Here is a 25,327-nt window from a genome sequence, read left to right on the forward strand (position 1 = left end):
TCACCCAGCCCCCAGTATGGTTCAAATTCAACTTTAGTTTACCAATCCTGTATGCTGGCCATTATCTTCATTTTCATTATCATCTTATCACTGAAGGAAAAATGTAAATTCCACCAATCGAGTGCTCATGTTTAAAATTCGGTCAAAGGCCGTCATATCTGGGAGGTGTAAGCCACAATAACAATTTCAATGTACAATTTAAATTATCTTCCTGCTGCTATGACAAATTACTGGGACAAAAGAAAGAGGGGAAAAGAGAGGTAAAAAAAGTAGCAGTTCTCTTTCATATCCAAACACAAGCTTTTATTGCAACATACTTAGTGCAACTGAACTGAGTATTTTAATGTAAACCTAATCCGATACAGTAATAATATTTATACTATGGTTGGCAAGGAACGTTGGTAACACTGTATGCAACAAGAGTTCCGGAACAATATTTCATGAAATTGGCACTAATTCAATAGTCTGTGGCGAGGTAAAGAGAACTTTACTTATGAAAAACCACTTTATCACTGGAATAAAGGAGTACACAGAACTGCATGACGCATGTACGACTGTTTTTCCTTAACTATGTCTATCCCTTTCAGACTCTGAATTGTCTGGAGTGATTTCTTATTGCATTGTAACACTATGCAGCTGAATCAAACACGTCATAAGAAGAAATTAGACAAATAAGAGGACGACTTGAAGAAAAACGAGTGGAAGAAAAATAATGAGTAGATGAATGAAGATTGTAAGGAGAATGAAGAAAGTAGGATAAATGTGAAAGAGATGAAGATAAAAACATTACATACCATATTTATATAATATAAATATTTCTCTTGTCCAGGAAATATTTTACATTTGGGTCTGAAAGGGTTAAATGCTTCTGCTTCAGTAAATACTTCTTACCTTTTCAAATATCCTTTTACTTTGCCTTACCTAGACAGAGTTCTCAGTACCCAGCGACAGTGTGGACGAAGCAGACGAGAAAACCCATGTGTGACAGGAATCAAACCTTGGTTGTCCAGCCAGTACTGACTACGTAATTTCAAGGATAATATGTATACTTTTTATACAGATAAAACGTGATAAATCTGACCTCAAGAGAAATATCTTGAATAGAAATATTTACTCTTTTTTGACATCTTTTCTGTTTTAACTAGTTAAATCACTCTGATCCAAACGTCTTACAAAACAGTATCTGTGCTGATACTACGTTACTTTTAAAAAATTAATAACTTCATATACGTAGTTTCAGACTGAGCAAATAGAGAAGAAATAATGTATATACTTGCATTCCTCTGGATTGTTTATAAAAGCGAGGCTTAATAAGGATCAGATTAAAGTATTCTGTATAAGCAATATATAGGATCATAGGAATAATAAATTTATCTTCAAAATATATTAGATATATGAAGGAAAATAAATGAAATTTGCATCTCAACATTTCTTATTACATTCACAATAAAATTAATATAAAAATACCACAATTATAAATCTCTTTGCTTTCTTTGTCTTTCATTTCATAACACCAATGTTTATAGACAGATAAAATGGCAATAATATTAAGTATAAATAAATATGGAAATATGGTATCAAATGTCTGAGAAATCCGAAATCTTGACAAACAAAGGACCTACAGATTCATGATTGTTTTCACAGCTGAAAGTGACATATCTAATACAGCTGATGAAAGGCTATGGCATCTGCCCAAAACATTTTTCAATCTAACCTCAATATTCATAAAAATCTATAAAAAGAATGTGTTAGTTCATCTCTTTCCAACTTACAGCAGATAGCCACCAAAAATTTTTTATTTCGCCCAGCATAACATTTGGCACTACCCTTTTTATTAAAGACCTCCATTACAAACTTCATAAAAATCAATGCATTCAAATGGAATCATTACATACAAAGGTCGACAGACATAACTACAGAAGTCAAAATGTTCTAAATGGAATGATGTAAAATATGCCTAAAATATAGAGCAACTGTGCTTGATTCTTGAGTTAATGTAATTTTATTCGACCGCATCGGTCATAGTGTCAACCGAAGAGACAATAATAAATAATGTACATGAAGACATGGTCACATCACTTCTAAAGGGTTCTCATGAAGGTATAATACAAGTAGTATTAATAGAGTCCTTGACTTCGGATAAGATTTAAGAAGGACTAGTAGGCCTTATCCTCACTTAATGGTACCTGCACTTTGTCGTGGTGGTGGGGCTTGAGTACCTCGGTGACTCCAAGAGCTACTGGTAGGGCCTCCCTAGCCAGATTGGGTGAGGGGGAGAGGTCAGACTAAGACAGGTACCCTGGTCCTCCAGGTTGGGGGTTGGTCGCAAGGCTAACAACCTGGCACCGTAAAAAGGAAGATGTTTCGAAATCTCAACCAAAGCCTCGGACAGACAGACCTCACAGAGGACTGAATGGAAGAGGAGAATTGAGGAGGCCATGGACCGAATACGGACCGGAGAGCCGTAGAAGAAGTAGGCCTTATTAGGTTATCATGGATTATTTACACTTGTCCTAGTTATTTTTGTGTACAGTTACCACTTTTTCCCATACAGAGTTGTAGTGGTATGTAGATAACATCTAGAGTACAGCGCTTCAATGTTTTTCAGTTACATCATGGGTTTGATCCTTGTGAGCATTTCCACAATTTTTATTGCAAATTTTCTTATTACCTGTGTCCCTGACAAAATGCAACGACACATCGAATTCTATAGACACCAAAAATTATATCTCTTAGAGAACTTGTAAAAATGTATCACTAAATTAATAATATTTGGTTTCTGTTTCCACCATGTGCCATAAAGCCATTATCTCTATTTTGGTTAATTTGTTTGTAGATGAATACAACATTTAAGGAGGTCAAGGCCCTAAAAAAGAGCTGTAATGCCACGGTTTAGTAGTAAAATATTTTGCATTTATAACATCAGCTTTTTACTAAAACAATCTATCATATAAATATGATATGAAATGTACTAATGATATTAATTCTGGTAATCTTGGATCCTGAGGTCAGAGAATCAAATTGAGAAAGTTTCTTTCAGCCATTTCATGACACCTTTAATGACCTTACATTATTTCAGACCACCAGGTCCTTACATTTGTCAACGATCAAAACAGAATGTTGAATTAGCCTGACAAAAATGTGCAAAACGTAATTTTCTGTGAAGGTTAAGAAAAACATAAATTAACCAGAATTGTTCATCATTGAAAATCCTTCACAGACAGACAGATCTATAAGACTTAACTTTTATAAGCTGCCTCCATTTAAATTTGTCATGTCTTGTAACGCTAAGCACATCAAGCAACTGATTGTTTTATTAATTACCAGGAGATATGTTTATCACTCTTATCACATTATTAATTATCATTTACTTATTTCAGTTAGATTCCCCCTGCTAACATATTTCGCTGTTCTTAAGTCCTACACCACGTGTCTTAACGATATGACTTAGCAACTAAGTGCGCTTGTGAAAGGAAGCGCAGAGCAGCGATAGCAAAGCTTGACTGATGCTGATTGGTCTAGCTCTCATCATGTGACATCCAGCGCGTTGCGCAGCTAACCATTACCTGTCAACTTGTCAGGCAGTTAGTTACGGTACACTTAATAACAAAACCAACAACACTTTATACACTGTACACTGAAATATGACATGACACGTGCTTTTTAACGCAATATATTACTATCAGCGTCAATTCACCCAATTCATGATGCGTGATGAGTGATGAATTATAAAGAATATGACAGGAGCTGGCGACGAACTTTCGAGGGTAGTTCACGTCCCTGCAGACAGCATATTAAAATCAATCCATCAGACTGTACGCAAGAAATTGATAACCACAGGACAGATTATCGTTACATTTTACATTTTGGAGTTCCACTACAATTTGTCGACATGTTCCAGTTTTGAATAAGATCCGACAGCAATATTATACACTTTATATGAAGACCTGTGCGTGTTTTTGTGCTCGCAAGTGAATAGGTGGGGAATCCCCACCTAAAAATTCTCCGGCTGTTAAAAAAGGTCGATGGTCTTATTCTGCTAAAGGTGCCAGAATTATGCTCCAAAATTTGTACAAGTAAAAGAAAGAAAAACTTCGACACCCTGACTGAAAATCAAATCCACTCAACTACGTCCCTTGCCACGTTGTCGATATTCGGCGTTCAACGCTGAACACGATTAAAAGAGTTTCCTGAGTTACGCAAGTTAAAAGCGACGCTGACGATACGCACATCTGACGTGTATGTACAGTGCACAAAGTGAAGATGATTTCATGGCATAAAGCGACATAAAACAATATTAAACTCATTCTTATAATTCATAAAATGAAGGGACGAGAACTTGCGATTATGAACTTCAATTCTGGACATCTGGAAATAAAATTACTTAAAATGAACATCACATCATTTATACCAAGCGCAACGCATTTCATATTCCTTGTCCCTGACCTTCACTTTCTTCGTCAAGCTGTGTCTTCTTCTTCTTCTTTCTCACGTATTCTAATCTACGGCAGGAAAGATATTGCGAGGAGAAGAAGGTAACAATCTTGAATAAGACTGTACGTATTTTTTTTTTCTATTTTGGCAAGCTTTAGCAGCAAATTGGTAACTTCGCACTTACGATTTCACCCGGTCCGGATTCCCACATTCAGTGTAGAAAGAATCCCTGAGACGTTCAACAGATGATAGAAACTCGAAAACTTTCCAAGGCGCGGCAGACGTCACATGTCCTCTATCGGGACGCTCGGCGTCCCTGTCAGTGTTCTATGTTCTAAGTTTTCTTGGAACACAGAATTGTTATTCGGTTCCACCACGTCTTCTTCAGGACCTTGTTCACCACTACTATTATTATCATTTGTGCTCGAATTAGAACCGCAGTCTACATCAAGGAACCTGGACAAAATGGCGGACAGAAATCCCAGTCAACACTTTACATATCAAAAGCTCTAGTTATAAACATTTTCATTCAAACTATGAAAAATAATGCGATATTTTATACATGCATTCACACAATAACACGAACTATATTTTCGTGTATCACTAAACGAAAAAAATCTAAGAAACTTTACTCTAAATCCTGACTGTAAGAGTTAACTCACGTATACGGCTTCTCCTCGCCTCTCATCTCACATATTACGTTAGTGAGCGCCATTATATAATTTTTTGCCAGTGTCAAGGTTTCTATTTTGGATAGTTTTCGTTCCATCTTCACATGTGGTATGACTTCTCGAAGTTGCTAGAAAAAAAAACATAAGTATATTCAACGAAAAAGTTATATTCGTGGTAAATTATTTGCGGTATATTTAATGAAACTGTCTGTACTTAAGCTTCTCTTTGCTGACACAAGGGGCAAAGCTCCTATACTTGAACTGTGTGTATTAAACACTTTTCCTCTGCTTGAAGTGAATAAAACTAGACACGACACTCGATTTGAAAATTCAACATGGAATACAATTAAAATATCAAGATGTGACACAGCTCACGACAATAATCCTGTACACATGTTAGCAGACATGGTTTTGCTAACACCCTAACTTGTAATATCAAGGAACACCGCCTTCTATATCTTCTAATTGCATCTCCACAAACAGACGAGGAATATAAGGCCGAACGCCAACTCCACCTGTGTTCCATTGTATGAACCACTACAGAATCACGAAAGGAAGACTTCATTTTTCAACACTCTACTGCGCACGTACCTCAAAAGCGTCGTTCAAGGAATGCATCCTCATTCTCTCTCGCTCGTTGCTTTCCAATCGCCGTAGATTCCTTTCCCGCGCAGAGATTCCAGACTTCCGTCTCCTGCCGCTGCCAACATTCCCATTTCCACCGCCACCTTTACGTTTCGGCCGAGTTTGTTTACGAGATGGCGATGGACCTTCACTCCCAGAGCTGTCCGAACAGTCTATAACACCAAATCCACAGACCTCATTGCCACAAAAGTGAAATCCACACAGGATTCAAACATCGCTAATGCCAAAAGCAACCACAGACTTCCATTGTTTCATTAAAATACATCTCCGCGGGTTTCTACGTCACAGTTTTTAAATGTTTTCCACATCAAAAATCGGTAAATATTCTTTGTCTCCCCCCATCCTAATTTCACCCCTAACCTGTAGACAATAACAAATTACTATACTGAAAGCTGATAATTTCATTGTTCAATATCCCCTTCCATGTATAGAAACGAGATATAATTCCTCAAAAGTAATATTTCCCACTTTTAATATTACCAAAGCTGAATATATTCAGCAGACTTAAACTACTTCTATCCACCGGTAACTACAGGGTGGGTGGGAAGTAAGTACGCATTAAATAATCGCTATAAGTTTTGTAATATTAATGCAATCATAATGAAAATAATGTGTACATATACGTCACGAAATAGGATATCATAATTCGGGCGTCGGTGGTGTGAGCAGTGGCCGAGAGACATTTAATATCGTCAAATGCAAGTGTAAGGACTTCCATTACCGACGAAACAAACGTTAAAACTGAAAATTTCCGAGTAATTTTAAAAGTCACTTCTGAAACGTATTTTCGCAAAATTATCACAGCATTTTTTTCTTTTACAAATATTAACATGGGTCATAGCGAAATATGAAAGTGATAAAATACTTCTTCTAAATGGACGTATATAAATGAAGATGGCTGTCTTTTCGAACACGTAAACATTCTGAACGTTTATTTACCCGACTGGCTAAATGTTATTTTCTTTGCCGCTGTAATGACACCTTTCTCTTATGAGACTGTCGGTCCCAGCGAAAAGCTTTCTCTCTCTAGACCAGTGGTATTCAACCTGGGGTACGCGAAGGCATGTTAGGGCGTACGTGAAATTTTAAAAAAAATATATTATTTTACGATAAACACTGAATAATCAGTAATTTAATTTATTTAATTTATTTTAGATGTAGATTATATACTACGTATAACTTGAATTATACACCAACAACTTTGGGGGTACAAAGTTGAAGAGAAATTATATCTGGGGGTACGCGAAGACATCTTAGGGGGGACGTAAAATTTTAAAAAAAATATATTATTTTACGATAAACACTGAATAATCAGTAATGTAATTTATTTAATTTATTTTAGATGTAGATTATATACTATGTATAACTTGAATTATACACCAACAACTTTGGGGGGTACAAACTTGAAGAGAAATTATACCTGGGGGTACGCGGACAAAAAAGGTTGAATACCACTGATATAGACCCCTTCCTGACGTCACCACTCCCCGAGTCTGCTAGCTACCTCCACATCACGGGCACATTTCATCGACAAGACACAGCATCTGAAAGCGTCATCTTTTTTTCCATATTTTGGGACGTCTGATTAGAAAAAAAAAGTTCTTTTACTGATTCATCGCGTGATCTGTATGCACACAGGCTAATTCTGACGCATACGTAAGAGTGCATAAGATGCCAACATAACCAGAGTCCCATATCAATTGGAAATAATATTAGAGCCCTTTATTTACACGGGACAACATAGAAAAAGTTACATACATCCATGTCTTTGACGGGTTTCGAACCATCGACGTCAGTGCCCGAGATATTCTTTAAGCACTACCCTTCGGTACGTCGACCAAGAGAAGGGAGAATTGATTGTCTACGTTAGGGGCTTCAAAGTGCCAATTAAACACAGAGGGGTGCAAAGAGACCTTGTCGAGCTTTGTCGTTCCCTCTTTTTCCTCCAGAATCCTCGGAACCCAGATGCATGTAGTCCACTTCGAGTTCTTCATCGTCCTCGGGCCAGAAGGCGGCATTTCGATCCGGGTCCGGAGTTCCAGAACCCTCGGAGCCTGACATACGATCCACGGATTTCATGTTGCTTGAAGGACCTTATTTTTCGTGTCTCCTGGAACGACAGAACAAAAGTTCACTTAGACGACGAGAAAGCTTAAGTCTTCCGGAACTTGAATTTACTTCTTCAAGTCAGTAAATTGAAACAACCAAGAAGAAGTTCGAGGGAGTGGAGTTGTAGATCCACTCATTCTTAAACTACAAAATTATATATAACAAAAGTAGTTAGCTTCACGCTCCTGTCACTTTACCCCAGGAAAATATTCGAAGAAAATCTCTGGATAAGAGGCTGGGTGGACCACAAAACCGGTCTGGACGAGGCGAAGAACAGAACAATTAAGGTCTATTTATATAAGAACGTGAAGATAACGACACGAGCCCTTGCCGATTTTTCAGAAAATATTATTCAACGTTTTTCAATGGAACTGTTTATATTGACTCCGAGCTCGTCCGTTCCACGAACGAGTCTCGTCCAACTTACGTCTCCAACGATATTTTTCCTAAACTAAGAAGACTTTTGCGACGAGAAAGCTACGAGGGGCGAAGCCACGCATTATAAGACACGGGCTCGGTGATGTAGCGTTAGAATACACGTAGGTCCACGTATGGCGAGGGAATCAAGACACATTTCAAGGCTGGAATTATATACATATCACAAGGTCTACGGGGCCTTGACTGGGCGTAAGAGTCGAACAGGATGTGATCTGAATCTACTGCACCGACTTTAGTTTCGAATAAAGTATATTTGTGGTCTTAATTGAAAAGAACGCAATTAGGGACAAGTTGTATCGACTGAGCCCAACAGAATGGGATTCACCTGAGGACGGAGACAGATTCCAGTCTCCGAAACGTCGGTTTTAATTTAAATTAAGACGACGGATATGTCATAAAAGTTTGTTATTGTAATTAATATAGCCGTGACTGCACTTAAACCTCACGATGCTGTGAATTAGATTGCATATCAGCTTTTCCAGAAGCCAACAGTTGCCTGCCCTTATGAAAAGCGTAAGTTTATTGAGACATTCGTAAGAGTCAGCTGATTGGTATTTCTTCTGAGAGTCCAAATATCGTCCACAGTTTTCTAAAACAACCTCAGTTTATGTTATTCGTACGTGGTGACAGATACAGCCGTATAAATGAAGTGAAATAATAATTATACATAGTTTCATAGTACCTGATCTAAAAATCTCTGTTTTGAGGGTCGTAAAATCTGAACATTCATTCTCCATCATTTGTAGATATCGTAAATAGCTATTTCGTGTATGATTCAATAATAGCAATAACGTAAAAATCCTTATTTAATATAGAGATGAAATATTTTGAAAATAGACAGCAGACTACATCGTTTGTAGAGCCATGGATTGAAGTTTTTTGACAAAGAAAAATATCTGCAAATAAAAAGGGGAATTTCATGCACCAATTCCTTTGCCACCCACAAGACTGGATACAGAGAGAGAGACCCCTCCTCTCCTCTCGTGGTTCGCTCCGTTACCTTGGTGTCAAGTTCCGACCCGGAATTCACAATAGTGTGGTAGCTCAGCGGGTGACAAGTTCTACCCTGAACCGATTTCATTACGTGTCTTCGACTAACAGTAAATTTTTTTTTAAACTCATTCATTTCCGCGTCCGGAAACGCCTAAATATTATTTTTTCCAAAAAATTCTGCGCCGATGATCGCCCTGTCGTCAGCTATAATCAAATCCTGTTTTGCACAGACTTCGCCCATCTTCGGACATCTGAGCTCCGAGTCCGTCCTCAGGAGCACAGTTCTTAGCCAATGATGTGGCCCCATTTTGGCAAGTTAGAATTTTTTAAAGTATAAATGTGAGACTTAAAAAATGCGGAAAATATATACGACAGTTTAGTGTGCGCGTTTACACATATTTAAATTGTATTCTGTAGTTGTACATACCGCACTAACCCTGATAGTCTTTTGTCTATGAATCCAAGTTTTGGAATACAGATTAATGGTTCTACTTCACTCACTTTTTCCACTAATAAATTTAGAGTTACAAGTGATTTTCACGAAATTCTGTATGAAAATTATTCCACTAGAGCAGGGACACCATCATCAGGATCGGAGCATTTGTGTTAACCGTGTTAGCCCGGCTAACACTACGAAGAACGCAAAATAAAGTCTTCTGTCTCCCTTTCTCTAGGTCTCTTAAGCAAATTCACCTCCATATTTCACCACTAAAATTCTGCAATGAGTGTAAATGTTTCGCATTCCTTGAGAGAAATTAGAATTTCAATAAATTTCTTGGTTGAAGGTGAGTGCATCGTTAATGCTAGGGCGGAAGCACGGAGGAAAACGCCGACAGGACGACCTCTGACATCACAAATATATTTTAAAATACCAACCGAAGAGAAAAATAAGTTTGGGAAACTCTCGATAAGCTTAGAAATTAAAAATGACAAAAAATTTATCATAGACAGAATTACAAAATATTTCCCTGGTACTTGAATGTGTTGGTAAAAAAACACATAGATAGTTAAAAATTTGCTTTTGTACGTATCAGACCAGCAATGTCCATATCATCGTTTTCATTATCTATGATGAACGAATTAAGTAAAGTAAGTTATCTTTTGATTTATTGGTGGTGGTTGGTCGTGGGGGATATGAGAGCGATAAAAACCGCAGAACCAATTAAACTCCGCTTGTCATTGCATCGGGAAGTCAAGACAGAAACGAGATCAGAAATCGCTCCAGTGCTTATGACCCAGTTTTCACCGCCTTCTTAGCTGCCCACAGCATCCAAAGCAAAGGTCACTGATCCAGTGAAAATCTTCAGATTTTTAATTTATTAACCGCAATCATAGCAACAAATACACCGCGTACAGGAGATCAAACCTTTTATTATTAATTTTATTCCAGAACTTCAACAGTACTTTGTTCCGATGCTTTCAATTCAAATTTCAGTGTTACTGAACACGTGTACAAATTTTAAAGAAATTCTCTGTTTTTTGAGGGATCTATGGGGTTGAGTCTAGGCATAAAACTCTGATTCATTTTGTGGCCTTTCGCTCTGTGAAGATAACTTCATGAAAGTCGAAACATGTATTTTTTATAACACATTTTACTATAAACAAATATATAGCATTATAAATACTTTATTATTGTGTAGCCTAAAGTCAGGTACAGCCTTAATCCAAGTCAGTATGCATCTTTATTTTATTATTATTATTATTATTATTATTATTATTATTATTATTATTATCATGGCGTTGGCTCAAGAGTAAGGCTACTGACCGAGAACACAGAAATAAAATAAAAATTAATTTGTGATTAACTACAAGGAATAATTGTTATCTGCCTATTGTACGAAAAGAAAATATTCATTACTTCAGTGTGTTCGTAAGTCTTACTGAATCAGCCAGTCCATTTAAAATGTCTGCAACGTAGTTTTTGAAGACGTCTAATTCAGTTACTACGGGCACCGACAGAGTGTGTCTGCAGCGACGCAGAGATTACATTATAAATATTTGTACAGTTATAAAGTATTAATTGCGGCAGGCGGCAGATGAAAGCTGTAGTTTTCTAACGCTTTAAAAGATACTTTAGTTATGTTCTGTCGATGGCCACGCTAGACTAACGGTTCGAAAAAGAAAATTCCCTAGTCGCATTCCAGAAAAAAAAAATGAAGCAGCAACTGCGAGGCCACATTCGGGTATGAAATAATCGTAGTGACTCCAGCGAGGAAATTAACGTCTAGAAAAATGCCATTGCTGGAAATAATTTTTTAAAAAAAAATAATCGGGACAATTTTTGAATGAAACTACACATTCTTTTTCGATGAGCAGGCAAATTTTGTGATTTTTAACGCGTAATAAATTTTTGGTCGCTCTGTTTTGAAAGAACCAACTCCGCGACATTTCGAAATGAAGAGACGGAATTCTCAAAAAAAAAAAAAAGTCTGTGAATTGTTTAGTTCGTCCCAACGTTTGCGGCTTGAATTATATTTAAAATCAAAGTCAGCGAAACATCTGCAAGATAATTTTTATCTAACTATGACTCAGTGTTCAAATTAAACTACAATTCATACACTTACTTTTTGAACGAAATACATTATAAATTACTTAAAAGATTGGTTTAGGTCCGAAACAAATCTGTACTTTTTTTTATTACATTCACAAACTATTTTTCACCACCTACATTCCACAGAATATTTTTATTTCCTCAAAACTGTGAAACGGATTCAGTTACTTTTAAAAAAAATAACCTTTTCTACTTAATCTGGTTCCTTTTCGATTTTCTTGTATCATCACGAGACCAACCGACCTCCACGGTCGTGATACTTCACAGCAGACAAGTAATAATGCAATTAATTACTTGGGATAGGCAACTCACCTCAATCGTGCGTACAGACCGGAATTCTAATCTTGTTTCTCGTGCTCTGAATCTGTCATTAACACCTTCCCGCACAACAAGGCTACAATTTTATAGAACATCGGCCCACGATTCAATTGTCGGCCTCTTAGAAAGGGCAATGTATCACATAACCACCCAAAGAGCATTGTTCGCCGATACAATTGGCAAGACGCTCATCTGCAGTGGCGACATCAAGCGGTGTGTATCTGCACTTGACACGAAACGTTTTAGACCACTTTCACTAGTTAATTTGGTTCATTAATTAACATCACGGATGCCACACTGGAGAACAAGAAGACATTATTTAGTGCAGAAATAATTAGGAGCTGAAAGAGTTAATTCAATATTGAATTATGGCAATATTTTGTCAATATATAATAGACACACGTCTGTAGAGCTCGCATCGGGATATGAATTAACCTACTTTCCAAATGGGTTTCATTGTAATATTGTGTACATCAGACACAATAGAAGCAAATAGGAAAGACATTAAAACACGCAGGCGCACAGCTCAGAGAAACTATAAGTTAATGCAGAATTTCTGAAATGTGATTTGGATCACAAAAAAACGGGGTAAATGGGTGAGATTTTCAGTTTCTCGCGGAGACGAGAATGAAGGTAGGTGTCTTCTGGGAAGAGAAGTCTAGTAGATATCGAAGGACGTTTCAGAAGTAAATACTGACTCCATCATCAGGGCGATAGTCTCTGAGACGTTAGTCAATATCTATCAGAGTACGCAATGTAACATCCCAGAAGGCAGCCACCACCTTCCAAACACTAAATTAATTAATAACAGTAAACGCACACATTCTTTTGTGAAGAATTACATTCATAGTCTTAAATGTGTGTCACTTCGAAGCTTATTTTCAGTGTTTAATGGCAAGTTTATTTAATTGTGTGCAATTATCAATTAGACCCAACTTCTCTGACGTGACCAGAAATCGTTATTAGCTTGTTATAAGCTCAGATTGCTACTTCAACATTCTCAGACGATAACCAGGTGACTGAAAAGAAAAACACTGAATAACTTTCTAGAGGTTTGTGACGATGGCTGATTCATTAGACGAGTATTTTCTACATTCCGAAACTTTTATCCGCGTCGATTTGCCAGTGTCGCGAAGTGTGGCGTCCCTTTCCTCCTCCGCTTGTTCTTGTGTTAGCGTCGGGACTATAGGCGTCTCGACGCTCAGCGTCGGGACTATAGGCGTCTCGACGCTCAGCGTCGGGACTATAGGCGTCTCGACGCTTAGCGTCCATTTCACAACGCCGTGTTGCAGTGAGTCCCGAGGCTCCTCTTCGATTCATTCGGAATGTTATGTCGGCGTACTGATCGTAAGCGTCGCTACGCTCGGCGTCGGTTAGCAGCATTGCGTCGTATGAGGTCCTGCTTGATTCAGAGCCTTGTGATGGCGTCGGGTTAGTAGCTTTTTTTACTAATAAATGTAGCGCCGTGACGGTAAATGAATTCCAACACTCGAGACTGCAAAACCTTTGCCAAATAAGAGTTCGCCTACGGCCAAGAACGTGTGGGACACTCTGCATACAAAGTTTCCTATTACTGGTTACAAATTTCAACTTTTACAAAAAAAAAAAAATATATCATATAAGGTTAAGGCATGTTACAGTTACTTGGAAAGGTACATTACGGGGGTCGAACCGGCGACAACGGTTGCCATACTGACACAATTAGTAAGCCGTAATGTTGCTCGCAATGACGAGAAATATCGATTATTGCATCAGAATATAAAAGAAAGTACTGTGTCAGAAGGCGTGAAAGGTCAGTCAGCTTAATAATTTAATTACCATAAAACATATTCCACATATTTCAATATACAGGTCTTACTTGAGATAATAAATTTGAGATTTATACGAGGTGCGATCGGAAAGTTTATAGACTGCGTCTATAAAAACCCGTACACTTATCTCAGGTATTAAATTCATCCATCACTCTCGAAGTAGTTCCCCTGGGAGTGAACACAACGATCCCAGCGCCGCTGCCAAGCCTGGAAGCATCCCTGGAAATCTTTCTTTGTCAGCCTGTCAAGCACCATCTGCGATTCTGCCTGAATCTCTTCTATCGTCTCAAATCTCCTTCCCTTTAGCTGAATTTTCATCTTTGGGAAGAGGAAGAAGTCACACGGAGCTTTGAAAGGAAGTTGGGGTCGGTTCTTGCAAGATCTTTGAGCTCCTGACAAACGAGAAGTCGATTCTGCTTCTGGTCCTCAGACAGGAGCCTTGGCACAAACTTGGCTGCGATGCGTCGCATGTGGAGTTCTTCCTTTAGAATCAGCTGACAGGTCCCATAGCCTATCCCAACAATGTCGCACAAGTCGTTGATGGTACGACGTCGATCTTCGTGAATGGCCTGCCGAATCTTCGTAACATTTTCGGGCGTTGTGCTCGAAGATGGTCGTCCAGAACGCTCGTCATCATCGACAGAGGTTCGGCCATTTTTAAAACGTGAATGCCACACAAAAGTTTGTGCACAACCCATTGCGGACTTCCCAAATACTTGCTATAGCATTTCATAGGTTTCCGTAGCCGTTTTGGTGAGTCTTTGGCAAAATTTGATTTGTTCATGAAAATCCGCCATTCCGAAATCGCAGGAGGGTCGGTGGGTGGGATAATATTTGTGACTGTGTGCCTTTAAATCTTTCGATTCTGCCCTCATCCTTAACGAAAAATTTACCTAATAAATTAAATAAACCACAAATAAAATTCATCAAATTTTTTTACGATTAACATTTTTTAAGATACCTTACGAAATTTCAATGTTAAGTGGAGTTGAGGTTCTTTTGGATCGATACGGATCAAAATTAAATTCGACAGATAAATTTCAGTGTACAGTCCCTGTACAAAACTTAATGTGAACTAATCTGCGCAAGACGACGTCGACATCCATCGACTCCGCGTTCTGCGTTCGTTTCGCACGCAGTTACCTACGCAACACTCATATATAAGGCATCGTATCCTGAAAGGTGTGCCTTAATTGCGTCCCGTGATTGGCTGCAGGAACTCAGTGATGTTGTACCGCAACGCGTAACGTCGCTTCGAAGTCATTATTCTCTTTTATCGCTCGCTTCCAATCTCATGTCACGACTTTGCTCCGAGACCAACATGAGGTTGACTGTACTCTGCACAGCTTTTGGTGGGCAACTTCAGCTCTCTCTCTCTCTCTGTGGTACTCGTCCTATCCCTGACAACATGAGTTAAACCATGAAAAGAGTGTGTCCAGCTGAGAATCGAACTGAAAACCTTGCTGATCACTAACCAATCAAAAACTTTCTTAATTTTTGTTACATTCAGTTCTTACATCAGAGAAAGCACATTACTAAATCAACTGGTTGACGATTTTTGAGGAAACTGTAGCTATTTGTTCTGAGAATCATACGATTCCAGGGTTGTTAACTGTGAGCCTACATGACGTCATAACCCAGAAAAATGTCACATCATCCTCGTCGCCGTGAGGACCTCATATCTGTCAACCCAACAGTCGCTCGGATAACGAAACCCCCCCCCCCCCCCAAAAAAAAAAAAAAACTAGCCACTTATAAAACAATACAGTGAGTTTTCTAGACAGCGCAACCGTGAGGCGAACTTTTCGTCGTGGGGCGACTGGACTTCACCTGAAGATCAACTAACTCTTTCGGCAGAGTGCTCAAAAAACGCTGTGTAATAAAAATAACATGAACAGCAACTATCAGATTTTCTCTATATAAAAAAAGAACTTTTCTTCATGAAGTTAATATCTGAAATGTTTCCCCCAGAAACAAATACAATGGAATCAGTTCACCGAACTTAAGCATTCCGGGGGGGGGTCTCTGATCGATCCCCGTGACTTGTAAGAGTGGGCGTTATTTCTAGGAATCTTTCGTTCCCTTGTACAAAATAATTTATCTTTGTAACGCACGTTTCCCGTCAAAACTATTCGCTCTCCGTGTCGGTTCACAGGAGACAGTTAGTTGGTCGCCCCTGTACATAACCAAATCTCAAACCTGCTACAAATTTTATAAAAGGAATTAATTTTCATTCTGCCAGGTAGAAAATATTAAGTCATTACTTCGGGAACTCCGACTGATTGTGCACGAAAGCAGAAACATGAATTAATACGAGATGGGGGGGGGGGGGGGGGGGGAGTTGTCCTCTTCCACGATTTGAAAGAAAAAATATCACCTAAAATCAGTCTCTACTTACACAAATATTTTTAATGTGTAGTAACTCCATGAAGTATGGAATCATTGTGAAGCTGAAGTCTCTTAGATCAGTGGTAATCAACCTGGGGTACGCGTACCCCCGGGGATACGCAAAGACATCTTAGGGGGTACGTGAAATTTAAAAAAAATTATGATAAGCACTGAATAATCAGGGCCAGATTTAATACATTATTTTGAATGTAATTTATTTAATTTATTTTAGATGTAGATTATATACTATGTATAACTTGAATTATACACCAACAACTTTGGGGGTACAAAGTTGAAGAGAAATTATATCTTAGGGGGTACGTGAAATTTAAAAAAAAATATATATATATTATTTTATGATAAACACTGAATAATCAGTAATGTAATTTATTTAATTTATTTTATATGTAGATTATATACTATGTATAACTTGAATTATACACCAACAACTTTGGGGGGTACAAAGTTGAAGAGAAATTATATCTGGGGGTACGCGAACAAAAAATGTTGAATACCACTGTCTTAGATGGTCAAGAAGTTACCTGCCTTTCTTAAAATCTATATGTTTACAACCATGATCAATTTTAATATTATAATACCTTCCACCCAAACCTAGCCCGCTTGAGAAGCAAGGACATAATCCTGGCCGGGAACTTGAAGATAAATGTTTTCCGTTTGCCTTTTTTTTTGGAGCTTAAGGAATGTTTGTATGAATTATAAAATTGTCAAGTTATTTTCAATTAAATTCATTTTATAATTGCAATCAGCGACATAAGCCACTTACAAAGAGACGTGGAACGTGTCCAGTACCGCCAACACGCCAAGAATACCCAATTAAGTCATCAGATTTCCTCTAAATGTGCGAACACCTGGGGAACGACGAATTGGGGTCGCTGTTTGGGTGTGGTCATATCTTGCATCAGCCGACAAGACCAAAGTGACAACTCACAATAACGAGCAGTGTTAAAACACACAGAGGGGGCCATGACAGCAGTTTTGACAACTTTTTGATTTGTTGTCCGAAGGCCGGTTTTGTTTATCAAAGGAATTTAGTTCCGTTTCCAGAATAATCTTGCATTGTTGCTAAAAACATTAAATAAGTCACTAGTAATTTTGAAATATGCGCATCACAACTAAAATGGTCCTATAAAGTTCGCTCGTCAATCTGAGAACTGCCAAAAAAGTATGTGGAACCATGGTACTGAGGTCAACCAACCTTCTAATTTTTAATTACCTATAAAACGTTAATACCAACATGACGGACTCTGGATGTTGTAAAATGACGGCGACACTGGAAAAAAAACATGCAACTTTAGCGAGGTAATTTTTTTTTTTGCAGATGCAAAACAACATGGCAGCCCTGAAATTCATTTGTTTTGTAAGTTTGACCGCTACAATTAATAAATCGTTGGTACGAAGCATGCAAATGTTTGCGCGCAAAAAAGAACAAAATATATTACGAATTTCGACGGTATGATACTTTGAGGAACTCTAAAAGAATAAATAGTAAATTAAAATTAAATTATTTGGTTATTCCGTCAAATCACAATGTATTTAAAATAAGATAATTAAAATATCATTCTGTGTTCCATATCGAATAATCGATTTACAATTGGAACAGTTACAACATGTTTCGGTTTTTATTAAACCATCATCAGGTGTAAAATTATATTAAATTTAAAACTCAATTACAATTTTTTACAATTTTTCGTAGTGTAGTTTTTTGGAGGTCGTGTCCAGATATTTTCATATAATGGATCAACTTTATTGTTTGAAGTGATGCTTTTGATGTTTACATCGGTCAGAGATGAAATAGTAGACAACACAGTTGTGTCTGGAGGTGATCCAGAAGTATTACCGTATCCGATCAAGGTTTATTACTGTTCCAATTGTAAATCGATTATTCGATATGGAACACAGAATGATATTTTAATTATTTTAATTATCTTATTTTAAATACATTGTGATTTGACGGAATAACCAAATAATTTAATTTTAATTTAATAAATCACAATATGACGCAACTACACTATTTTATGAATAAATAGTAAGTTCTTCCAAACATATAATAACAATATCTAATTGCAGTAATCGTTTTGTAGCATATTTACAATTGCAAACAACGGTAGAAACTTTACCCGTGCGGGATTCGATCGTGTGACGAGACGCTCAGAATCCCAGAACGATAATTCACGAACTGCATTGCATTGTAGGAGACGACAATGGGACAATAACTGGATTCTGCTTTCACAATAATCTGCATGCAGTAATTTCAATTGTTATAGGAATTACTGAGACCTTTACATTATTAATTCACTTACATACACACACACTTTATGTAATACCATGCAAATAGAAGTATTAGTGTTCAGAATACCTAGGTGTAAATATAATACGAAATTTAGTGTACTCCTGTCTTTTCAACCTTGTATTTAAAACACTGACCTCGAATTCGCTGGGCAGAAGCCCTTATCTCGACCACTGATCTGTGTACAGAAACTCCCCCCCCCCCTTCTCCAAATGCAAGGTTACACGTGTCTTGGTAAGTGATGCGGCTTGCATCTCGCGAAGAAACAGGCGGGACATTCCAATATCAGTAGCTGTCACCTGGACGTGACTTTGAATGTTCATTGCCCTTCGTATTTTACGTTTCATGCTGAAGCCAATGGCCCCAGGCGGTACATTAAATCCTGCCTACCCGTCGAAAGAAAAACAAAGAACTCAGACTTTTCTTATTAGAGAATTAGGGCGAGTTCTGAAACATCTGACGATCTCGTAGTCAACACATCATTTCTTATGCGAAGAACCTGGCCCAACTAGGGAAATCGAGTACTTTCCCTCCTGATTCTAAATGCTCGTTTCTTCGTCACCGGCCTTACTCCGCGGTGACGAACAGACACGAAGACTTACATCTTTAGTTTGCAACCCGTGGCTCGCCATTGTGTTCTGTGAGGCCCACGTCAAATTTCCATAATAATCATTTGAATAAAAATTTCCTTGGATATTATCCATCGTCTAGTAAAATATAAAACGTAAAACGACGTTTCGGAGATGGGACTCTATCTCCGGAGATAGGGATTAGCTCTCTCTAGTGGGCCCAACTGTGTAGGAACCTGAAGACGGATATAGAGTCCCATCTCCGAAACGTCGTTTTACGTTTTATATTTTCTAGACGATGGATAATATCCAAGGGAATTTTTATTCAATTGACTCTTCAGTATCGTAAAGAAGTTTTAGATTTGATATTCCATAATACTGTATTAACCCACATTATGGAAAATGGTTACCTGATATCATAGAACGTGGTGTGAATGTGATCCGAGATCTGTTAAAAAAAAGAATTAAAATCCGTGATTTAAACATTGGCTGGGGAATGTCAGTTAACAGAATTTAACACGGAAAAACTTGTGTTCCAAAATCAGTGTGACAACTTCCTTCAAGAACGGAGCGAATGGATTATCAAGGTTTCAGTTAATAATTAATTACCTATTTCGTAATTAAAAATGATTTAAGTGATAGCCTATCTTCCGGAAATTATCTTCCAAGGACCGTGTTTTGACTGAATTGTATGATAACGGTTATTGTAACAATTATTCATTCGCCTTTCAGTATACATTTTTCATACTCACTTCGAAATAATTATAGATGAACGAATATCAAATTGTTACCGTCGGAACACGTTCTATGCTAAACTTTTTCAGAAAAATTTCCTTCCCCTATTAAAATACGTCAGTTTCACGGAGCAGACAGTTCTTTCCAGAGAAAAGCTAGTCAATAAAATGTATTCCTATTTGTAAACAACAGAGTTTTTCAGAGCAGAATTTGTGTTCGTTCATAGCAAGTAACTGTTACAAGTGAGTGAGTTCTTGAACTTCCGGATTCTTTCATGACAAATATAGTGGCCGAGATTAACCTAAATGTTTACAGACATAAGAATTTTATAGCACACAGTTCTTAATTTATATTTTGGGACCATCGCTACATTGTAAGTCACTTCAAAACCAAATTCAATTTATGTTTACACAGATTTTGTCACACATTCGAGGCTCCATTTCCTAAAACACGAAGAAATACAGAATGAGAATCTGATTAATCAACGTACTTCATCTGTTTCCGCATTACTGAATCAATATTTTTAAACCGGAAGTTAGGAACAAAACGTAAGTTTCATAAGAAATTGTTATTGTTGTAAATGTTATTTTAACTTGCAAGGGCACCGGAAACAAATTACATTTACGCAATATTTTTTTTTCATTGTTAACAAAATATTATGTAATATTTTATGGTGTCATACGTTTCTGAATGAAGTATGACGTCACAGATTCATTATCACATACGAACGGAATGAATACACATCAGCTAGTGTTCAATTTCTGACTTTCGAACACTTAACTGAAGCTTTGTGTTCTACACAAGGCGGGAAAATTCTTAACCATCTGAGAGACTATCAACCTAAAGAACTCTGCTTAAAGGAGTTCCGACACAAAATCGCGCAAATTCTTCAAAGCGTCACATCTAACTCTGAAGCGAAAAGCTTATCAGATCAAAAACTTCTTGACGATGGTGAAGAGTCAATTGAATAAAAATTTTCTTGGATATTATCCATCGTCTAGTAAATATAAAACGTAAAACGACGTTTCGGAGATGGGACTCTATCTCTGTCTTCAGGTTCCTACACGTGTAGGTCCCACTAGATAGAGCTAATCCCTATCTCCGGAGATAGAGTCCCATCTCCGAAACGTCGTTTTACGTTTTATATTTACTAGACGATGGATAATATCCAAGAAAATTTTTATTCAATCGAAAAGCTTATGCTTAGAAGCTGATAGTTGCTCAACTGTTAAAAAAAATTCCCGGCCTTTTACAGAAACCGAAATTTCATCCACGTTTCAAAAAGACGCTACCGATGGACCATATTCAGCGCCAGCTTAATCCACTCCACACTCTCATTACACGTTTGTTTGATTCATTTTAACATTATCCTCCCATCTTTTCCTATGAAGTATTCCGATTACAATTTTTGTATCGATTTTAATCGAACTATGCACGATCGATACCCCCGCCCACTCGTCTGGAATGCTCCACGCATGTATAAGGCAGGAAACTTAAGCCAGCACATTTGAGCGAGTACGAGACCGGCCAATCGTGAATTTCGCAAGGACTTTCTCTATCACAAACATTATTTCGATCAAACTCGATACGCTGACTGTTATTACAAATTGTGTTGTAGTTCCGAGGGTTGCGTAATATCAGAGATGGTATTCTGCAAAGCGATTATCCAACTTCTAGATGTTTGCAACACCTGATCGTAGACAGATAACAAGAAACATCCTTATCGAATGTACAGTTCAGTTGTAAGCACATGCAAAACCTGAGAAAAATACGTTAATACCTTTCGAAACGTGGCAACATAACAAAACAAAATTACGCTCAAAAATAATTTTAAGAGCCTACTAATTTCGGAGAATGCTTGGCATAATCCACTCTTTTGTTTTCGCCGTCTGTCTTAATGCCGAAAGATCAAAGGAGCTATAAAGTTACCCACTGTTTGTACGAGAATAAAAGTTGGTTAACAAATTGCTGAAGGCAATATTTGCATCAGACAGGTGGCAATAAACTGAAAACATTGATTAACAATTTGTTTAAATCTTATCAGTCTAATCACAATAAAATTCCTATTAAATATTAAAATATTACCATAATTAACATTTAAATATTTAAAATATATTAAATGATGTTCTCTATCGAAATGTTCGATTTACATTAGATCATCACTTTTTTTACACGACATGTTTCAGTTCTAAAAGAACCATCTTCAGGTGTATAAAATTATATAAACTTAAATATAATTTCTTAAATGCAACTTTTAGTCAGATGTTTATCAGATTTCAAATGATATTTTCTTCCAGATTTTATTGTATTTTTAATATCGTATTCGAAGTTGTTCTGTATATGTACGTCGTGCTTAACAAGGTACTTCGACTTTTAGAATTTCGTCTAATATTTCTACAGTGATCAAATTAAGAACGAATAGATGGACAGGACAAGCAGATAGAATGGAGGATTTGATAAATGCATAGAACTTCAACGGAGAACAGGATTTATAGCAGCAGATGGAGGATTATACTGAAATGGATCGCAATATGTCTGAAACGGATTTAAACGGTCCAGCAGAGGGCTATTGTGAAAATGGTTACAAACTTTCGGGCTTCGTAAAAAAAAGGGTGATTTCTTTGCAAGCTGAGCGACTATCAGCTTCTGTAAAATGTCTCTTCTCAATGGAGTGACTGAGTAAGAATGCTGTATGTTAATATAAGTGATGTTTGAACCCCGCGGCAGTATAACGGGTAAACACGCTTCCTGTCTGAATGTCTTTGGCGATTGTCTCATAAAACTACTTTATTTGTTTTGGGGGTTTATCCATTGTTTGCACAAAAGGTCTTTAAAATCGTAAAACCTTACAAAATCACTACTTATGAGTTTCGTATTAAACAGCTAATATTTGCCCAAACAGTATTAATAATACGATCTTTATAATGGTGAAGTGGCGTGTTTTCTTCGCGGTACGGGCTGAATTCTTATATATTATTTATCATCTCAGATTCCATCAGAATCTGTTAGTACGAATTACTGGTAATTAAGTAGATTAAATCATTAAATTTGAAGTAGACGCCACAGAAAACGTATTTTAACTAACATTGCCAACAGGAGTTTCGTAGCAAATATATTTTCCCCGCTCTAAAGCGACATCTGTGTACTTGCCTGAGGCTTTACAAAAATAACATTTTTCCACATTCTGAATCTATTTTCACTTTCGTTATTTGTGCTGCATACATTCTTGTCAGTTAATGAAAACACATGTCATCACAAATGGAAAGTGTTTTCAAGCAAATTAAGTCTTATTTCACAAAATTATTTAAATTAATTTTAATAACTGTAAAGAATACATTGATCTATACGGGGAAAATAAACTCGAAGCTGACGTTGCAAAATTTCATATTCCGAAAGGTGTTACCGTGTAGTGGAATCTAGTAGTAGATGTTTTTATAACATTTCTCAAGTGAAGGTATAAATAATAATTATCAGCATAACTACAAATATTTAGCACAATCATCATGTTTCAAGTTTCATGAACGAATACCTGAAGATGCATTTTAAACATTCGATAAACCTCCATTCAACGAATTTACTGACTGATTATATATAACATTCAAATCGACGTGTCATTGGTTCATAACCTGAGCCAGATGACTCCAATCCACACTCTAAACATCAATTTTAATACAGTCTACGCCTCTCACCAAACACGTATCAAAGCAAGGAAACATAAAAGTGAGTTTCACGTATGAGAGATTATAAGTACTACTTCGAATTTGCAAGCGAATAAGGTAGCCAAGTCGAGAGTGCGGTGTCCGACAGCTTATTTCGTGACTAGTTATGAGCGACCGGCCAGTTAGTAAAACTGGAGGCCTTCTTACGTTTCCGTGGCCTACTTGTCGTTAACTACTGCTGACGAGACAGAAAACTTTTGTAACAAAATGCACACCGAGTGCAATATTCGAGTAAAAGGTATATAATGTTATTGCCTACAGGCAGCCTGACTTAATAAAGATTAAATAAAATAAACAAACCATTAACACGTGAACAGCAAAGCCAAAACAACTTTAATACAGCGACAGACTTGCTTCACATAATTGGGCAAGTGTTACAAAAAAGTAAGCACGGATTTCAATTGGAATTGCTGTTGTAATCTAGATTTATGTGCATTAAGGAGTAGTAAGTGTCTGTAGTGCAAAAATGAATTATGTTCCTTTCAAAGACGGTTGGTACAGTCTGTGTAATGGATATTGAGTTGCGCGGTGCGTATTGCTTCAGAATGCAATCACAGTGAAGCAACAGATATATGACAGCCAACTAATGAAATTTCCTTAACTCTTCACATATAAGTGTGTCTCCAATTCTTATTCTAAACCTGTAAGCCAGCGGTGAGAGGAGTTGATTTCTTATAAAGACTTAATTCCAAATTCACAAAGCAAATCGAGCTCTATATATTCGTCCGTCTGTGTCTTACTAAAAGTGTGCTGCAGTCGATAGATTTTATAAATTTTAAACGTTAATATACGTAGATATACATGGCCGTCTGTCTTTTGATACAGTGGACTAATAATTACGATTTGAATTGAATTAAACACGGTTAAAAATCGTTGTAATGTTTTCAACAAATATCACTGATTATTTTAAAATTAATGTAAACACATTCGAATAAAACAATTTGGAGGTGAGAAGCAAAATTATTATCATCGCGACTTTGATAGGCTGAATAATTCTGTAGAGATAAGCGAAGAACCAAGTGCAAATGAGAGAATATTCATAATATTTACATCCGCCATTATTTTCAGTCATACTAGCATAATATGTGGTTAATAAGGTAGTATATTTGCGTCATATTGTGAATTAGGTTAATATTTTAATATTTTCCGTCAAATCACAATTTTAATAAGATAATAAAATATAAAATATTTAAAATATCATTTCACGTTCCGCATCGAATGATCGATTTACAAATTGGAACGTCTCTTACGACATGTTTCGGTTATATTTAACCGTCCTCAGGTATAAATTAGATTGGTAAAATTTAAAACTCGAATTACAATCATTTACAATGTTATGCAGTTTATTGAAATGTTCTTATCAGATTACTCTTATATATTATTATTATATGTAAATCGATCATTCGATGCGGAACGTGAAATGATATTTTAAATATTTTATATTTTATTATCTTATTAAAATTGTGATTTGACGGAAAATATTAAAATATAATATGTGGTATTAACTGATCTGCCTTTAATTTCCTTCCCTTAGCATTTAATCTCGAACACAGTTAATTTACGTCTTTAAGGCTTAAAATAAAAGTCTGATTATATTTCCGTTTAACGATTTCATTGTTTTCATGGTATACATTCAGT

General features: G+C 36.9%; 1 protein-coding gene across 3 annotated transcripts in view; it reads right to left on the minus strand.

The window, feature by feature from the left end:
• Positions 1-2,891: 2,891 nt before the first annotated feature.
• Positions 2,892-25,327, minus strand: part of LOC110826642 (uncharacterized) — a 48,462-nt gene continuing 26,026 nt past the window's right edge. For all 3 annotated transcript variants that reach the window (XM_022057482.2, XM_022057480.2, XM_022057481.2), the window contains 4 exons: positions 7,664-7,860; positions 5,697-5,902; positions 5,097-5,233; positions 2,892-4,890 (listed from right to left, as the gene is read on the minus strand). In XM_022057482.2, coding sequence (XP_021913174.1) covers positions 4,719-4,890; positions 5,097-5,233; positions 5,697-5,902; positions 7,664-7,829 — 681 coding nt within the window. In that variant the 5' untranslated portion in view covers positions 7,830-7,860 and the 3' untranslated portion in view covers positions 2,892-4,718. The remainder of the gene's footprint in view (positions 4,891-5,096; positions 5,234-5,696; positions 5,903-7,663; positions 7,861-25,327) is intronic.

This window comes from Zootermopsis nevadensis, unplaced genomic scaffold (assembly GCF_977971745.1).
Source record: "Zootermopsis nevadensis isolate Lab colony 2312 unplaced genomic scaffold, Znev_1.0 Znev_ptg000028l, whole genome shotgun sequence".
Taxonomy (NCBI): domain Eukaryota; kingdom Metazoa; phylum Arthropoda; class Insecta; order Blattodea; family Termopsidae; genus Zootermopsis; species Zootermopsis nevadensis.